This window comes from Acanthaster planci, linkage group LG15, assembly GCF_054643075.1.
Source record: "Acanthaster planci isolate LZ-2023a linkage group LG15, COTS_SCS, whole genome shotgun sequence".
NCBI classification, from domain to species: domain Eukaryota; kingdom Metazoa; phylum Echinodermata; class Asteroidea; order Valvatida; family Acanthasteridae; genus Acanthaster; species Acanthaster planci.
Genome location: NC_141791.1, coordinates 14,092,960 through 14,110,212, shown reverse-complemented (window position 1 = coordinate 14,110,212; position 17,253 = coordinate 14,092,960). Strand labels below are relative to the sequence as shown.

The 17,253-nt window shown below is 40.2% G+C and overlaps 1 protein-coding gene across 1 annotated transcript in view; it reads left to right on the top strand.

Annotated features, from left to right (window-relative positions):
* The first annotated feature begins 1,140 nt into the window (after positions 1 to 1,140).
* supt3h (SPT3 homolog, SAGA and STAGA complex component) overlaps positions 1,141 to 17,253 on the top strand; it is a 50,338-nt gene continuing 34,225 nt past the window's right edge. The window contains exons 1-2 of the mRNA XM_022234293.2: positions 1,141 to 1,507; positions 4,630 to 4,748. Of these exons, the coding sequence (XP_022089985.2) occupies positions 1,427 to 1,507; positions 4,630 to 4,748 (200 nt within the window). The 5' untranslated portion in view covers positions 1,141 to 1,426. The remainder of the gene's footprint in view (positions 1,508 to 4,629; positions 4,749 to 17,253) is intronic.

The window sequence follows — 17,253 nt, the reverse complement described above, 5'->3', positions numbered from 1 at the left end:
AAAGGTCATACTCGGACTCTGACATTCCATTCTGAAATGACATTCGTCCTAAAAAAAATTCAAGTCATTGTTTTTATTATAAAGTCTTTCTGGTAATGACACCAAGGATTCCTCAAAAGCACCTAAAGTACTGTAGCTCTCCAGCCTGCGGAAACCTGTAGAGAGGAGACAATGACAAGCAGTTAGAGGTGGGAGGAAAACCCAGCGGAATATTCTGGGCAAATCATCACGAAATCAGGTAGGGACTGAAAACCGATTTACATGTGGACAGAGGATGGAATCGAGCCAGGGCTGCTGACGCAAAAGGCAAAGAAAGAACCGCAACCGTCAACGCCAACCTGACTCCCTCTTATGTTGCGTGTGTTTGCTTGGGGGTGCAGTGTCCCAATTCAAGGAAAGTTCTCCGCCAGGCCGAGGCGCACAAAATCTGGGGGCAAAGCAGACAAAAATGGGATTTAAAATTAGTCAGAAGAGCCCCAGGAAGGTGAGGGATGTCATTTGAAAAATGGCCGCTGGGAGGACTTGGCAATATTCACTTTTTGGGGGGTGAGTTTGTTTTGCGTGGATAATTAAAAAAATCATTGGTTAATTAACTTACTAAGAATTGAAAATCAAATGAAATCTGAAGGACCAAATAACACATTGTTTTTTTGTTTGAGTGGCCTCAGGGACTTCAGTTGCCTGTCATGGGGCTCCAAACTTGGTTGATTTTACACTATTATCAATAGAGCTTGAATTGGTTCAGTGCACCCTTTGGTGTCTATGTGTGTGTGTGGGGGGGTGTCACGGTTATAAAGGGACTATTTCGTGGGCTGGATGAATACGGGCGTTTCACAATAGTGCGCCTCCAAGAGTTTGCAATGCGTTGGCCAATCACAATGCGCGAAATTTGTCGACCCATTGCACGTTTGGAAAGGGTCGACAATTTTCGCATGTTCTGATTGGCTAACACGTTGCAAACTCTTGGAGGTGCACTATTGTGAATTGTTCGTATTTAGAGAAAGACATGGATTTGAAAGCCCCTTGCTCGAATTTCTGAACATTCTGGAAAAGAGTTGGAAATTTTGGAAATCGGAGGAACGTTTTGTGAGGGGATTGCGGCATGAATTTGCACTGCCAAATCTGTTGTGTTAAAATCAACTCTTTTTAGTATTATGCCATGACCACATCACAGGGTGTTACTTTGCAGTGTGACCTAATTCCTCAAACTGTTCTACAAAAAGGGCCAGGATGTGAAGAAAGCCGCGCGACCAGGTCCGCTGAAGTACATATATAGTTCACGCTTTACATATTATGCTAGTGACGTGTAGACACAAAACAGTCGTCGAGTAGGTAATAAACAACTCGCGCACTTGCTCAAAATGGCGGCGTCCAGGAGACTTTAAGATACACTCTCTCGGGCTTATTTTAACAGAAATTTGTCACCATGACGAAGCCAAAGGTGAAACAAAAGAAGACTGAAAAAAGTAAAGAGTCTCCAGCATCAGGGGCTGCTGTAGAACCAAAGGTACGTGCCACATTTAAGTTGAAGTTTTAGGTTTCATTTTTCCCCCCCGGAAAATCATGACAATGCTGACAAGAGTGACAATAATTCTCGCGGTTGGATCGGAGGAAATTGCACTCACGTCTGGGCAAAGGGGCAAATCTCCATTCACGTTGTACAGGGTTTGCATGTTTTCCTCATTTTTTGCTGCATTATGATAGAAATAACAAACCTTTTTTGGTACAGTGCAGGCATGGTCATGGTGGGAGATATTCACATTGCATAAATACTAGGCATGTTTGATGTTATTGTTAGTCTAGACCCGTAAACATGTTGCCTTTTTTTGCCGTTTACAAATTTTGCCCCACTTGCACAAACCTGACCGCTATTTCGTCACTTTCGTTTCACGTCATGGAGAGCCGCTCTACCAATGACTGCCGCAAGCAGTGTGTGACTGGTCGTACCAATTAACGTCAACACAACGTCAACACGTGTCAACACAAACGCCGTGAGAAGGCAAGATGGCGGGGAATGGTGGCGCTGCTCAGAGACAAATTTTTAGCGTGAAAAAACTCCCTTGAAATGTAGTAAAATGTAAACTCGATTAAATAGAAATTATTCCTAAGTGTATACATTACAGTTCGGTACGTCTGTTTTCTATGCATTCTGTAAGTGTTGACGGTGTGTTGACATTACTGTCAATGTGTTGACGCGTGTTGATGATGTGTTGATGCTGATTAGTACACCCGTGTGTGACTGGACAGGGAACCAGCCAAGGGCATGGCACACATTTCAGCTGTGACACAAAACAGCTGTGATTTTCCACGAGTACTTAGATCAACAGGTACTCTCACAGATCTGAACAAAATTCATAATTGCTGAAGTCTGGGTGCAAACTAGACAGGCTCTCATACAGACATGACAGACTACCTTTATTTAACTACACAAAGGAGTCTGTGTAATGTACAAGTCAGAGTGGGAAAACGGCAAGAAAAAGGCAACATTTTTTCCTCCAAATGAGGAAAAGGCAAGTTTTCTGCAATTAGCAACCTAGCGGAAAGTTTACCCCATAAGTAGTCATACAGTGCAATTTCAGCTCATAAAATCAAGTGGATGGCCCGGGATATCCCGGATAAAATTTTTCGAAAGAAATCCCTATGAATCGGGACAGGGCCCAGTATACGACGGAGGAGTATTCGTTGGGCCCTGTTTACAGGTGCATTGTTAGTCCAACTCTACAAATCGCCTTTTTAAAAACATTTGGACATGGTCGGGCGATAGTAGGGTCCAAGTAACTTCCATAGGCTTTTGCTTCCATTAATTCATTTCACTTAAAATAGCTCGTATCCCAAATCAAAATCCTCCAAATTCACCTCCAAAATGGTCCTTAAACTGTCTACTGCACCCAGCTTAGCATCAAGTGAGAATCAGAGATTCCAATAATGATGATAAGGTTTACTCACATTTGGGAAGAAAAGAGAAATTTCCTCTTCAAGTCAGAAATCGTAGTGTCGTCGAGCGTAATGTCACCCTCTTGTTCAAATAATGATTTGAACTGTATGGTAATGTCCGTGAGACGACATCACGGCGCACCTGCCTCTAGCGAACCATTCACAAAAAAGTATGCCGTGTCAGCACACGCGCACTGACGACTGATTCCTGAGTGTCGTATGTCCAGTAGTTGTGATTAAATCGAAACTGTACAATGAACATTGTGGTGCTTACGCGATTTGTAGGGTCCAAGTTACTCAGATTAGTCTGATATAAAGGTTAAGAGTTTAGTCAATAGGCCTAATTCAGATTTTCCCCTGAGACCGCAACACTATTTTGCTCCATTGAGTTTCAAGTGTAATATATGGAATAGTCACCAATTGACCAATCAGAGAGAAGAATCAAGACTCATTTACGTCATCCCGACCACAAGAATGGCTGGCCGACATGGCTGATGACATCACGACAGATGTCCGATTCACTGCAGCCCCTCATGACTAGCACACATTTCATGCGGTTTTAGGGGTTTTTTGCCTTGGCAGGTTTGTTTCTACTCACTGCCGTTTTTACTAATGGAGAAAGTATCCAATCCAACTTAAATGCATTTAGATAGCAAGTTCATTGCAAAGTCAAAATGAACAGCTTTTGCAAAGTGGACTTACTTCAAGAACTCAATGTCACTTCTCTTGTGTGTCTAGAACCTATGTCTTTACATGTATGCTAAGTTTGGTCATTCAGAAAACACTTTTTCAGACAAGTTTCATAAGTTGTTCACAGAGACATCTAGTGTTTTCTGTATATGGAACTCTTTTGAAACTTAGCACGCATGTAAAGACACTTATGAGTAATGTGACATAGGGTTTTGATATTGTTGTGGTCATTTGAAATTTGTGACCTCAAATGCATGTCGACTCGCATACATTGAGCATGCAGTGAAAAAGTATGTTTTTTTGGTCGAATAGTTGTCTTGGAAAAAAGGAACATTGCATTAAAATGGCCAATCAGTTTTCGAAAAATTGGTGTCAAAATGACTGCAAGATGTCAGTGAAAAAAACCCAAGGTTCAGTACAAGAAAAAAAAAACCCTCGTAATGACGATACTGGAATAAATGTGGAGAGAGAAAGATGCTACCAACCCCCCCCCATCTCATTGAGGATTAGTCTGATAAGAAGAGAACATAGGTCTACATATGTTCAACTGGGAAAAGGTTCAAACTTTATCTGGGAAAAAAGGTGACTTTGCTGGTATTAGAAGTGATTAGTTAAGGGTCTCATTTTTGTATACGCTACTGTTGGTTGCTCTGAATTTCCATTCGGTAGTGAAGACTCTTAAAACCATTCAGTGTAAAACACAAAATTCGGCACAATTTTTTTTAAAACAACTATTTGATGACTGAAATAATAAATTGCAATGTTCCAGTTTGGTATTCCAACTGCACATGCCCCAAAGGAATTCTACCATATCAGCTCACGGCCCTACAGGACTCACACGTGTGTTTTGTTCCTGAATGACCTTGCTTTTTTGAAAAAACAAACTGGCTGATTTTAAAAGTGGGAGAGTTTGAGTCCTTTACGCTCGAAACTTGAAAAAGTGCATTGAAATCATAGAATTCAGGACTGTTAGAATGAGGAATTGTTCCGTTTTTGATTTGGCAGAGTGGTCAGACACCACCAGCAGCTAGTCCTGATGCCGTCCCCCAGCAGAGTACAGGAGGTAGCAGTGCTAAGGTGTCTACACAGAGGGTCAGTTTTGCTGCAGAAATACAGAGCATGATGTAAGTCCAATAATTACCTCCAAAGTAATTCTTCAAAATTTATCATTTGTGATAATTTGTGGGACTCGGTCATGTGCCAGAGTCCAGAGGCCTCACTAAGATCTTGCATCATTTCTTTGTACTGATTGATGCAATGCACTCAATCCTCTGTCCTCCCCCTTCCTGCCATTCTTCCAAGAGAGAGATTGTAACTGTCAGAGTGACCAGATTGACACCCTTTGCCTACAATTGCAAAGTTACAGTCATCCAGCAGTGACATTGGATTGAGGGATGACATTTCGAAGGCAGAGTTCATTGTTGAAACTTCCAGCCCACCAATTCAGACCCTCTTCACAATGTGAGATCACTCTTCATTGTTTCACTGAATCTTACCTTCTGGAAGTGATTTTGGAGTGTTTGACTACCCCTGTCACATGCCACAAAATCTCACAGCTGTGATAAAATGTTGTGTGAAAAGCTGTCTCGCCTGATCTGTAATCTCCATCAAACAACAAAGTTCCACCAACATCTTCCTGTAGACACTGTTTCAGCAGTAATGGGTCATCACTTCAACTGAGTAGGTCCTTATGACGATGATGAGGGTTGTGTGGTATTGTGCATCTTGAGTGTGGCAAATAAAGAAAATGCTGTGTTATCTGGAATGAAATAGGGTAGAGATTATTAGAAATCAACAGACATGTAAATGTTGTTTGCAGTCAAAGCCCAAAATGTATGCAAATGCACAGCATAAAAATGCCAATGGGAAACATTTTAAAATTGCAAGTCCTTTATTTCTTTAAACTGGTGAATAAAAGGGAGTACGGTAGATAATTGAGTGAGTGGCAATTGTCTTTTAATGCAGGGCAATTGAATTTCCCCCTTTCTTAGAAACTTCAAAAATCTTTGTACACTCTGTCACTAGCCAGCTTGATAGTTCTGCCTGTCATTTCCGTGATGTTCGGTAGCATTTGCCAGGGCTGGTCCCTTTCTCTTCAGCAGGGAGTCAGGACTTTCTAGAAGTCCTTGGGACTCTGGCCAGCACAAACAAACTGCCTGGCCAATGTTCAAGAACATTTTCTTGCCAAGTCAGGTAATGGTTCTCCTGCACTGAGATCTTGATGGAGGAAGTCCATGTACATGTACCAGTATGTTGCGCTGCACAATTGAGTCTGTACCACCACACACGTTTTGCATTATTACATTATAATCATTAGCCCCGTAATTACAAGATCACAAGTTTTTGCCCATCACTTTTTCTAACCATCCACCCATTGCTTCCAATTCTGTCCATACAATTTCTATAAAGTTGTTGAAGTGTCCCTTTCAAGTTTATCAAGACTTAAAGTTAGTCATTGCTGTTCCTTGGAAAACACTTAACCTTAGACCCTTGGCAATGCCCTCTCTCCATGACCCCAGAGTCTCATGCTCTGTGTTTGTTTTTTTCCATGGAACCATCTCGCCTTTAATGACTTGAGATCAAGTGGCATGTCTTAAGCTTGTAATGTTGCAGAAATTCAAGTGGAAAGATATTTTAGAGTTGTACAAGGCCTTTCCGCCTGGGAGGAGCATTCTGTAACAAGTGACCGGCTCATTCTCAATGATTTGTGTAGGCCCTACGGATATGTGACACCGTTGCCACTTTAAAACATAATGCATTGTCTGAAAGAAGTCTCACAGAAGTCATTCATTCCTGAAGTTGTTAATTTCCATCTTTGTCCATCCCAGCTGAAGCCCTTACAAAGAGACCCTGGGACTGGGAGTTTGGATTACTGCTACTGAGAAGAGTATCCATTCAGGTCATGTTTATTTGAGAACAGATAGTTTTGTATGTCATATATCAGAGTAAGCAAAGTTGATCCCCCTCCCAGAGAATGCTGATTTGTGAGGAGAGAGACGTGATGATAACGTCTCATTTTTAAAACCCACTGACAAAAGGGAGCTGGAATTATTTGGACACTGGGAACGCTGTTCCTATATGTGTACCAGGTACATGTACCTTTGGTATGCATTTACATTTCCATAGACACATCTAAGCCCCTTGCTAACAATTCTGCTGGGAATTTTACATGGAAGTGAACCCCAGGCCTCTTAGTTCATTTTTCCTCTTTTGTTTCATCAGAACAAGAAATTGGCATGTGGAATTCCTTACTGCGTTAACTTAAAATAACTGGTATACATCTACACTGTATACGGTCAAACACAAATAAGAAGAACACTGATGACAACCAACCCTACCCGGTGATGAGAGTATCCACATATTACCTAACATGGTCACAACTATTTTCCAACGGGCCAATTTGGCAAAGACTTCAGGTAGTCCTCTTTCACCCCAGGCATACACCATAAGCCTGTAGATTCCCATTGGCCAGACCCTAACCACTGTAGAGTAACAATTTGTGAAAGATCAGTATCTCCCTGAAATGAACCTCACTGCTCGAAGTTATTTTGGAGGCTCGGCTACAAATGTCCAAGTTTCCACAGCAACGTAATGAAATGTAGTTAGAGAGGAGACCTGAGTAATGCATTGGCATGACCACGAACTCCGAGAAATGATGTGGTGATGGTTTGTTCCACGTGGAGAAAAGGTCCCTCTTTTTTTGGCGTTGTGGCTCTGAGGGTTTTAATACAAGGTCATATTTATCACACAAGGACAATTTTAGGTTCCAAGTCTTTGTTTTTCTTTGGTTTCCATAACTGATAACACGAGGTACCGGTAACTATTATAACAAGGTATTCTGTAAGGTTCCAAGGACTGTATATCCCTCCTTTATCCTTGCTCTTGCTGCATGGCATAATGGAAACATGTTCGGCAATCTGGTGGGAATTTGGAAAATACCCACCAACATTGCATTAGCCGGTTCATTATGGAAACTTAATCGTTTGTTCAGTGTACTACTAAATGGGCCCACTAGCATTAAGATGCAATATAATACTTCATATGTGTGAAAATTATATATGGGAGTGAAACATTACACGTACATGTACATATGTGGGCTCCTGTACCAATAAAGTAACATTGGAGTCCAGTTATGTTTAATTATGATAAAAGGATTGAAACTCTGATTTATACGGAGATCTTGTGTCACCTTTTACTCTGATGTATTCATCTCTAGAATCTGCCCCATTCTTTTATACAAGTGCAGGTGGCTGGATACATTTCCAAGTGCTGTTATTTGTTGACAGTCTTAACAACTGTTTATCAAATCTGCTGATCCAAATTCAGTAGAACACAGATGACAATGCCCTGCCTTGTGTGAGCACCATCATTGGCCCCACTTATCGGGCCCATTCCAGGCCCTTTTATTCCTGATGAAAGATGTCCTGGTCCATGGGATGGCTGGTGGTCAGTATAACTTGACCGCAGACCCCCTGGGTCATTATCACCACCCCTGACAGGGGATATTAGAGGGAGTGACCACAATAATGCAACTGGTTAGTGGAGCCTAACCCCTAAATCGTAAACATTGCATTGTGTGGGAACCTTGAACCAGTAAAAATCAGTAGCTCATAAACAAGTCAACATCTTAATTGGTATCCTAGCAAGAACAGTAGTAAGAATTGGTAAGGATAGAGGCTACCCCTCCAGAATTCTATATTGCCCCGCCCCTTAAGGGTGATCACTCCTTGCTCATAATTCCAACCACAGCTAAAACAAACAGTAAACATAATAATTATGACTGCAAACCCAACACAATAATGCCATTCATATTCATTATTACTGTAACTTTTCCTGGTTCTCCAAAATCCAGTACTGTGCCAAAACCAAATGGCTCATTTTTGTACTTGTCTGAATAAATCTTAAAAAAAAAAAACCCGTTTCAAAATTCAAGTACAGTTGATAAGACTCTCTGTTTCAAATCCAAACTCCTTTATTTAAAAGCTTATGTGTTTATTTTTAATCTCAAAGTGAGTCACCAGTATTGATAATATTAATCAAATTAAATATTGTACTGGATGATGTTGTCATTTTTATCCTGATAGAATTCCTCTTAGCAATGCCAATACACTCGGTGCACATTTTGATTGGTTTCCTTTCTGAAGACGAACTTAAGTCCTTGACTTTTTTGTTATTAAGAAAACTTTCAAATAAAAAGTTGCTTAAAAATGGATTTCCCAAACTAATAGGCTACATGTATCTCTCCAGTTGCCTGGAGTTAAAAGATTCAAACAAAACCAAAGTTCCCCTTGGTTGAAACCCAAGACAGGAAGGCGCTCTTGTAAAACTGCTCCAACAGTCAATGAATACCGGTCCTGACATCACAACAGGAAACAGGCGAAGATGTAAACAAGGACCTATTTTGGGGGAAACATCCTACTGGAATCCTCCAGACAGATGGAACTGTGCAACCAAATCCTCTTTGTTACCTTTTGACATCCAGAGAGTGTCAACGACTTCATGGTTGGTGAACTTTTGCATCATTTCTTGGAAAAGCTCTGTGGCTTGGAGACTGATAGGCTGCGGATTTTTTTTTTGCACGAGATTCACAAGGATTATGGTGTATATATATCACATATATCAGTTCTTGATTGATGGCAAGTCCCGGTCACCTCAAGGTCAGTCGGTTAAACTACAGTCTGGTTCAATCCCTGAAAACTGGGTCGGGTTGAAGGCTCTGTATATGGTTGGTCACGTTTTTTCTAGTGTCATTTCAGTGTCACAGGTGTATAAAAATATATCAGAAATGAGAAATGAAATTTTCAATCTTTGGCAAAAAAGTTGATGTAGGCTGGAGAAACTTTTGTGTCGTAATTCCGTAGCATTTTAATTTGTACATGTATTGGGGTATGTTCATTTCAACTACAAGCTGCATAAAAAATTGTACATACATGTATATACATGTATGTACTAGTAGTTTCACCATTAGCCAAAACATTTATAATTGTGAAATGAATTTTCTACATGCACATAACCATGTACAGGGTATGTATATGATATGTATGGAGTAAATACATGTACATACATTGTACATTATGTGTAGTTGGGCCAGCATTAAAATGTATTGAAACCAATTGTGTTCAATTACAAAATGAAATAACAGTAGCATTTTTTGTTTAAGACAGCACAGTTCTGTATTTGACTCCGGTTAAACTGTACATTTACTTAGAAAGGGGTTTTTTCTTTTATCAGACTTCATCTTTATTCCGGAATTCACAGATACGGAAACATTGTTACCGGTGTAATTATCCTAAATCCTCAATAGTCAGTCAATACGTAGGCTGATGTGCTAATGACGCCACTCATTGTGTCCTGTGTTGTTGGAATCCGTCGTCCCCAGCTGGTGCCCATTAGACAGTGCACATTTCCACACAACACGTCGTCATCAGCACAGCCTATTCCATAACAACTGCTACATGTACCTTTAGTGCCATTTTATGTCTCTGGAAAACGTGGCATGCTCTGAATTAGTGTTGCCTAATGTTTACGCCCCCATACCCGCCTCCCTCTAAACATCTATAGTCAATCAATATGGCTTGGAGATAAATTTATCATAATGATTGAAACATCTGTCTCTCAAATCCACGTGTACATGTAGGTGCCATGCAGTTCCCCATATTGGTCATTGTATAAATTGAGGATCCAAGTTTTTCCTGTCCCAGTTACATTTGGCATATGATTTTGTCAGTTTTTGAACACATTCTTCAAATTCCAAGAGTGATTGATTAATTAATGCAGACTTGTAACAGTTCCATTTCAGTGAAACATCCTTTGTCAAATTACACAGGTTGGGGGGGTGTATTGACACAACAATGTTACATATCAGACCCCAAGTGTATAGAACAACCATGGCATATGTACATTTATCACATGTCCAAAAAACTAATTGTACACATTATGATTCATGAATATTATTTTTTCTTTGAGCTGTTTGGTTTGGTGTGTACTAGATTTAAAAATTCCTGTAAAGGGCCATTCAGTTATTTGATCATGTTCATTTTTGCACCCTCTGCCTCCTGGATAATACAAACCTAAAAGGAAAACAATTTCCACCTGTAGGTGTAGGTGTAGGTGCAGGTATTCTCATAATTTTTAATAAAAAAGAATGTACAACTTACCTCCTCCCTGGGGTGCACAGTTTGTAAAAATAAATCGGCAAAATGAAATTAAAGAAATATAATTCATTTTGCCTGACAACAAATTTCCTCATCCTTGCCTCGTTTCCCTGCCAGAGACTGCAAAATAGATCTATAATGATAACATCGTGCAACATTTGCAGGGATCCACCCCCCTTACATCTACATTGATGCCAAACAAGGGGAGCATTTTTGTGGTCGGGCTCCCTTCCTGCCCAGGAATTATCAAGGCCCCATCTTGCCTCCTTTTTAGACCCCAGAGGGTCAGGGGTTAATACCAGTCCAATTTCTTGGTCCTGCTGTGATGTGGATTTGCTCAGAGACTGGAAGGGTAGAGGTCCCCAGGGCCCGATTGGGGCCCAGTTATGCTGAATATTTGCACCTAGTTTCTGTTTTGGAACAATAAATATTACTGTATGTTTTTTTCCATAAGAAATTCCTCGCAAAATCAAAATTGGGCAAACAACATGTTTATTGGGGAAATAAAATTAAAAAACTGTTTGTATGACAGATGCTCATACAAATTTGATAACAGCTTTGTAATGCTAGACAAACATATTGGCAGGGATATGTTCAAGTTTTTGTTCGATATTTTATTGTAATTTATTAAATTTAATAACTTATTTAGACTACTTGTAATTATTTGGCAACATGGAGTAGAGTTTGTTTAAAATTAAGCAATTAAAAGGAATTAAACTTTTTGTTATTCCATGCCGTCATAAGCACGGTTGTTATGACTCATGCTAATTCACAGGAACTTCCTTGACAAAAGCTTTCAACGTGGTCACATGATGGCAGCATTGTTTCCTGAAACTCGTCACAATGAACTGGCAGTAAACCAGTGCATACATCAGCAATACCGATGACTCATTCCACCAATCACACACCAGGAAAGTTAGATCCATCTTGTAGGATTGGCATCTGGGATAGTCTGTATCAATTAATTCTTTTTTTTGGGGGGGGTGTTTTTAGATCTTCATGATGACAGATGTAGAGTTGGAAATAATCCAAGATGGTACCATGTGCAAGCCATTCAACCAATCAGAGACCAGAACAAGATTACAATGTTGTGAAGGTGAATGCATCAATTTGATGTCAAAAAAAGTCCCAACTCAGAACCGTAAATATTTTCCGTTTTGTTTTCTGCAATCAAGGAAGAAGAACTGTGCCATTAAAATTTATTGGCATGAATTGATACACTGATTGTCTCAACACAAAAAGCAGGTTTTTTTTTCACTTGGGTTAAGACTGTCAGAATTCGAGGGGAAAACCTGAGCTGTGGTCTTTCTGATTTTTATTTCAAGTGTTCCTCATCCAGTGACCTTGTGATCATCTTGTGATTACTGTTTGGAGATTGGATATGAAATAGCTTGACAATATTTGTCATTGGTAAAGGGTTCTTAGGTCAGGGTGTGGCTGACATACATGTAGGCAAATGTCCCTCCACGGTTCCACGAAGACATTAAATGATCTGGAAACAAAAGGAAGTGAAAGCAGTCTTTTTCACAAACAGAAAATAAAAGTTGTCTTGGCAAAGGAAATTAAGGTGTCAAATATTGAAAGGAAAACCCCTCAGGGTTGAAAATTCCAAGTTGTATCCAATACTTCCCAACCAAATGCTGCCGTTGACCTCTAGAAATCAAGACGAAGGTCACTGTATCAATTAGGAATACAGGGGGGAGGGGCCAAAGTGGGTAGAATGATGTGGGGGAAGGGCAGGGATGAGGCAACTGAAAGGTGTCAAACTTGTTGCATCCAGACTAAAAAAAATTATATAATGTGGAAAGTTAAGCAGGAACTTCAATATGATACCCACTCTGTGTTGGAATTCCTACCCAGGAGGATCAGAATGACAAGTCATTACTGCCCAGGTATTGGGCTTGTAGACAGGTGGTTAGGCACACTGTTAACATGCCTCCCTGGCCAATAGTTTGCTGTGATTCATCAAATGCAAGTGTGCCTCAAGTTTTGGATTGCCAGACATCTCATGGGATTGAGTCTGTAGGATCACATTTCAGTGACAGTTAGTTGAACATTTCAAGGATAGTTACTATGGTTACTCTAGTCTGGCTCCTGTGCTGCAGTGTAATGTGTGAGGTATGCTATTGTTTAATCTTCAGTGAATTATGTGTGTCCATGCCAGGAGAAATATAAACATATATTTCATCAGTATATGTGCATATGTATGATTGACGCCCATGAAAAAAAAAACCACAGGTCTAAGTTATCCAAGAAACGTTAAATACTTGTGGGTGGTCTCAATCTAGTTGGACTTTCAATCCTTGAATTGTTGCTCAAGACAGTTCCTTGGTGAGGAAAAAAAAATCTGTGAATAAAGACCAGAGGAAGTGTGGTTGTGGGTGGGCCAGGTATCAAATCAGGAATTAAAAATATTGATTGTTCTTGCCCACAGCCAAAAAAAAAAAGGGAAAAGAAAAATCCTGAAGAGATTCTCAGAAATAGTAGAGGTGGCTCAAAATTGTTCTTGCACCTGTTGTTCTTGGGGGTTATTTTTAAGAGCTCAGCTGTGCAGAGAAATTACGACTCATTGTGGCTGAGTTTTTTATGGGAGGAGATAAATTTCATCATGTGTTATGATGACCGAAGCATTTGACAATAGTAACGTTCTTTGCCATAATGTGACATGTAATTCCAGGCTGGATGGACAGGGATCGTTGGTTCAGTTTAGTCAAAAGTGGAAGAGCAAAGTCATCTATTGACACATTTCTTATTTATCCTGGATGTTCTGAATAGTGGTTCCGTGCTAGGTTTTCCTCAGTTGGCAGGTTGGAGTCAAGAGGAAACCAGTGTGGATATTTCAGTCAGAGAAATTAAGGGAAAACCCTGGAAATGACTTGGTTTGGTCAGACCCATGGTGGCAGGAATTAGGGACTTTCAAAGCCAACTGATGCACAAAAGAGCAATTATACAAAGATAAACTCATGGAAAATAAAAAACTAATAAAAACAAAAATTTCCAGTACAGATCTGTCGTTAACTATTAGAACATTGAGGCATCGCCAGACCCTCAGAAATATTGTTCTCAATGTTCAAGTAAGTTTGTTCAAAATTTGGTGTTGGATTCACCATAAGAGGACACTCTTGTAACTTCAGCCTTGAATGGCAAGGGTCACACCCCCACCCCCTCCTTTTGCATCTGTAAGGACCCCCTCCCAATTCGATTGCCCCTCCGACTTCTTCGCTGACCCCTTTTTTTCAGGTGGGATTCCTGTGCCTCATATCCTAACATTACCTGCTCTGACCTCACATCATAAAGAAGAATCTTGCTTGTCTAATTGATTCCTTGCTTCATCTATCACAATACTGTGCTTGTGTCCTGCAGGTAACCCTGTCTTCTCTCCACAGAACAACTTTCTTTCTCCTTGAACAATCAATTGTCGTCAGTCTCACAATGAAGAATAATGAGCTGGTTGTCAAACATCTCAAGACGGTCTCAAGGAAGAAATTTCTCTTTAATGTGTGGTTAGGGTTTCAACAGTTTTGGGGGGAACATCTTTGCTTTGAAGGGCTCAGCAGAGCCTCTAACAGATGGGGATTTGTTTGTGTTGGATGGGGGAATCCAAACCCTTGAGTCATGGCTCTTGAATCAGCCTGTGTAATGACTCACTGTGTTTGAACACTGGGACCACTCTTCTTACAGTCAGTTAGTCATTTTAATCCTTCTAAATAGCATGCCTTTGGAAATATTTAATGCTCACTTGAGCCCCCCCCCAACACAAAGAAAATAACATTTAAATGAATACACTGAAAAGACTTTTCAAAATGAAACAACTTGCTCGTTCATAGCATTTGAAAATAACAAGGATTTACACTGAATTAATAAATACCTGTACCAAGTGTCAAAAATAACGTTTCAGAATGTCAAATGACAATGCGAGTGTCAACCTCCCCAAAATAACATGGATCAATGACTATTACTGTAATGGCCCTGTTGTCATAGCAACAGTATTTTCCAGCAAACCACAAAAAGTGAACCCTACATGGACAGCAGCGCCTCAGGTGTACAGCTCTGACGCAGGTATAAATAAACCCACTATTGTCCCAATTGGGTAACTCCGATTTCTTCATCCAAGAACTCAGCTGGACATCCCGACGGGCGTCAGATATTGAGAGGAGGATAACATGGAGGGCAGAAAATGAGAAACAGCTTCAGCCAGTGGGTGATGTACGTGTGCCTTGTACCTGCAGAGCTGTGCATGTGTCGGTTACTTTTGGAGCTGAGAAAAATTAATGCACTGGCATTTTGGTGTGTTTGATTGGTGTATCTGGTGATCTTAATGTTTTTTTTAATCTCTCTGCAACCAGTGATTACAAGTTGCACTGTCTTGTGGGTATCGGTAGTTTGTCTGTTGTGGGGGGATGGAACTTGATGCTGGAAGGAATTGTAACTGACAGTTATCCATTTTCAGGAGTCTTTTGGAGCCTTCTTTCAAACTTTGAGTACTTCGCTTCATTCAGGAATTTAAAACATACATACAGTGTAAATTATTAACGTTTGTTCTGTGCTCTCTTGTTGGCTCGTAACGAGTGATACTATAATGAGTATAATAGCTGGAGAGTTACCTCCTTATCAAGAAGTATGTCGGTAATGAGCTGGCTACTAATGGCCCAGATTTCGGCAACCCAAATTTTTCTTTGTGTGATGTTAATGTATGTGTACAAATTTCTATTTTCTTGCAACGATTAAAAAATAAAAAATGAGTTATGATACCAGTACCGAAGTATTAGCAATAATTTATTAGCATTCTGTTTGCCAAGGGTTTAATGACCAAAGTCACCTTTCTGCTGGGATATTTTGCCGCCTTTATACAGTAGTCTGATTGTTTGTTCTTCTCCACCACAGGAAGTGCAGAGAATAAGTCAACAGGTTTTTGTTGATTGGCATATTCACCTACAAGCATGCCTTAGCTGCCCAGAGGTTTAAAGGGCATTTACTAGACTCACTGTATACATAAATATGGATTTGGTTCTTGGTAGATCATCAAAATTAACTGGGGTTTCCCGTACATCATATAATTATACCACACATTTCCAGAGCAATGTTTGCCTGTGGTTGTCTTTAAGGCCAGGTGTAGGCCTATGTAGTTTTATTGTCCTCGTTGAGGATCCACTGTTGTCATTCATTTTTCAAGTTTTATACCCTCCATCTCATCCCAATCTCCCCACCCCAGTCTCTTCTATTTTTTTTTTGCGCACAAGTACTTTGGCCTTTTTTTCCATTTTGTTCTCAGTATAACTTGTACAGTTAAATTGCTGAATCTATGACCTTGTTTTCTGTTAGCCAAGTAATTATGAAAAACAAATAACAATTTCAGGCTGTGTTGTGCATTAATACAGTGATTCCCCAGAGTGTTCCCCCCCCCCCCCGGAAGGTTCCCCGGAGAGTTTTTTCAGAATGGGTAATGAGGAAGAAAAACTTGTTGCCTTTTTTTAGACATCGCATTTTACTTCTTGTCCTTTGTTCGGACATCTGATAAACAAGTCTTTACATTACGCAAGACCTCTTCAATGGCTGCCTTTCATTGACTGACGCAGACAACTTGATGAGAATCACAATTCTGTTGTATTCCCACCAATTTCAGGTGAGGCAAAGAGGAGAAAGATATGCCCTGTACGGTTGGGGAGAATCGTGTCATAAATGACACCTTGAATAAAGAGGGGAAGGCTGAACGTTTACTGCAATCAAATTGTGGTTTCACGCTACTCCAGGCCAATTTTCTGGAATGATATCTAAAGGATCCTGTTTACCTATATTTTAGAGTTGTGGGCATGCTTTTAAAGGGACAACCTCGTTGCCGATTTAGTTTGGTTCATGACAAGTGCATGTACCCAGAAAAAAAGGGCCAAAAGAAGTTGCATCGTTAACATTCTTATACAGTGCCCATGTTTGACTGCAAGAATTCTCCATCTTCTTCGAAGACAGACTCATATCATGGCTTAGCATAGCTTAGATTCAAAGAATACTTTTGGCTTGTCAGTCACGGGTAGCAGTCAAATGAAGTACATGAATATTTTCCGATTCATTCTGGTTATACTCTCTGTATGGTAGCCAGCCAAATTATAAGACACACCCCTGGTAGGAGGTAAATGATTTGGAGTTGTTTTTTCTCTTACAGTTGAATCTTCCGCATGGTATCATTGTGACTAACGTAACCTGTTGTCCAGAGATATACAGTGTCATGAAATATTTGTTATTATTTAGGATGTGTGCCAAGTTTGATTCTGACAATAACTGTCACTGTCAGCTTCCTGGGTTTCAGACAATGGGGATCGGATATTTGGCAATTTTTGGCTGCAATTTCACAATATCCATGCTGAATGAGTCACCCATTCAGAATATTGTGAAAAATACTGTGTTATTTCACATGCATACAAATAAGCTGAATACCTTGAATGAAGCCTTGTACCCTGTCAAAGCACTTTACCAGAAAAAG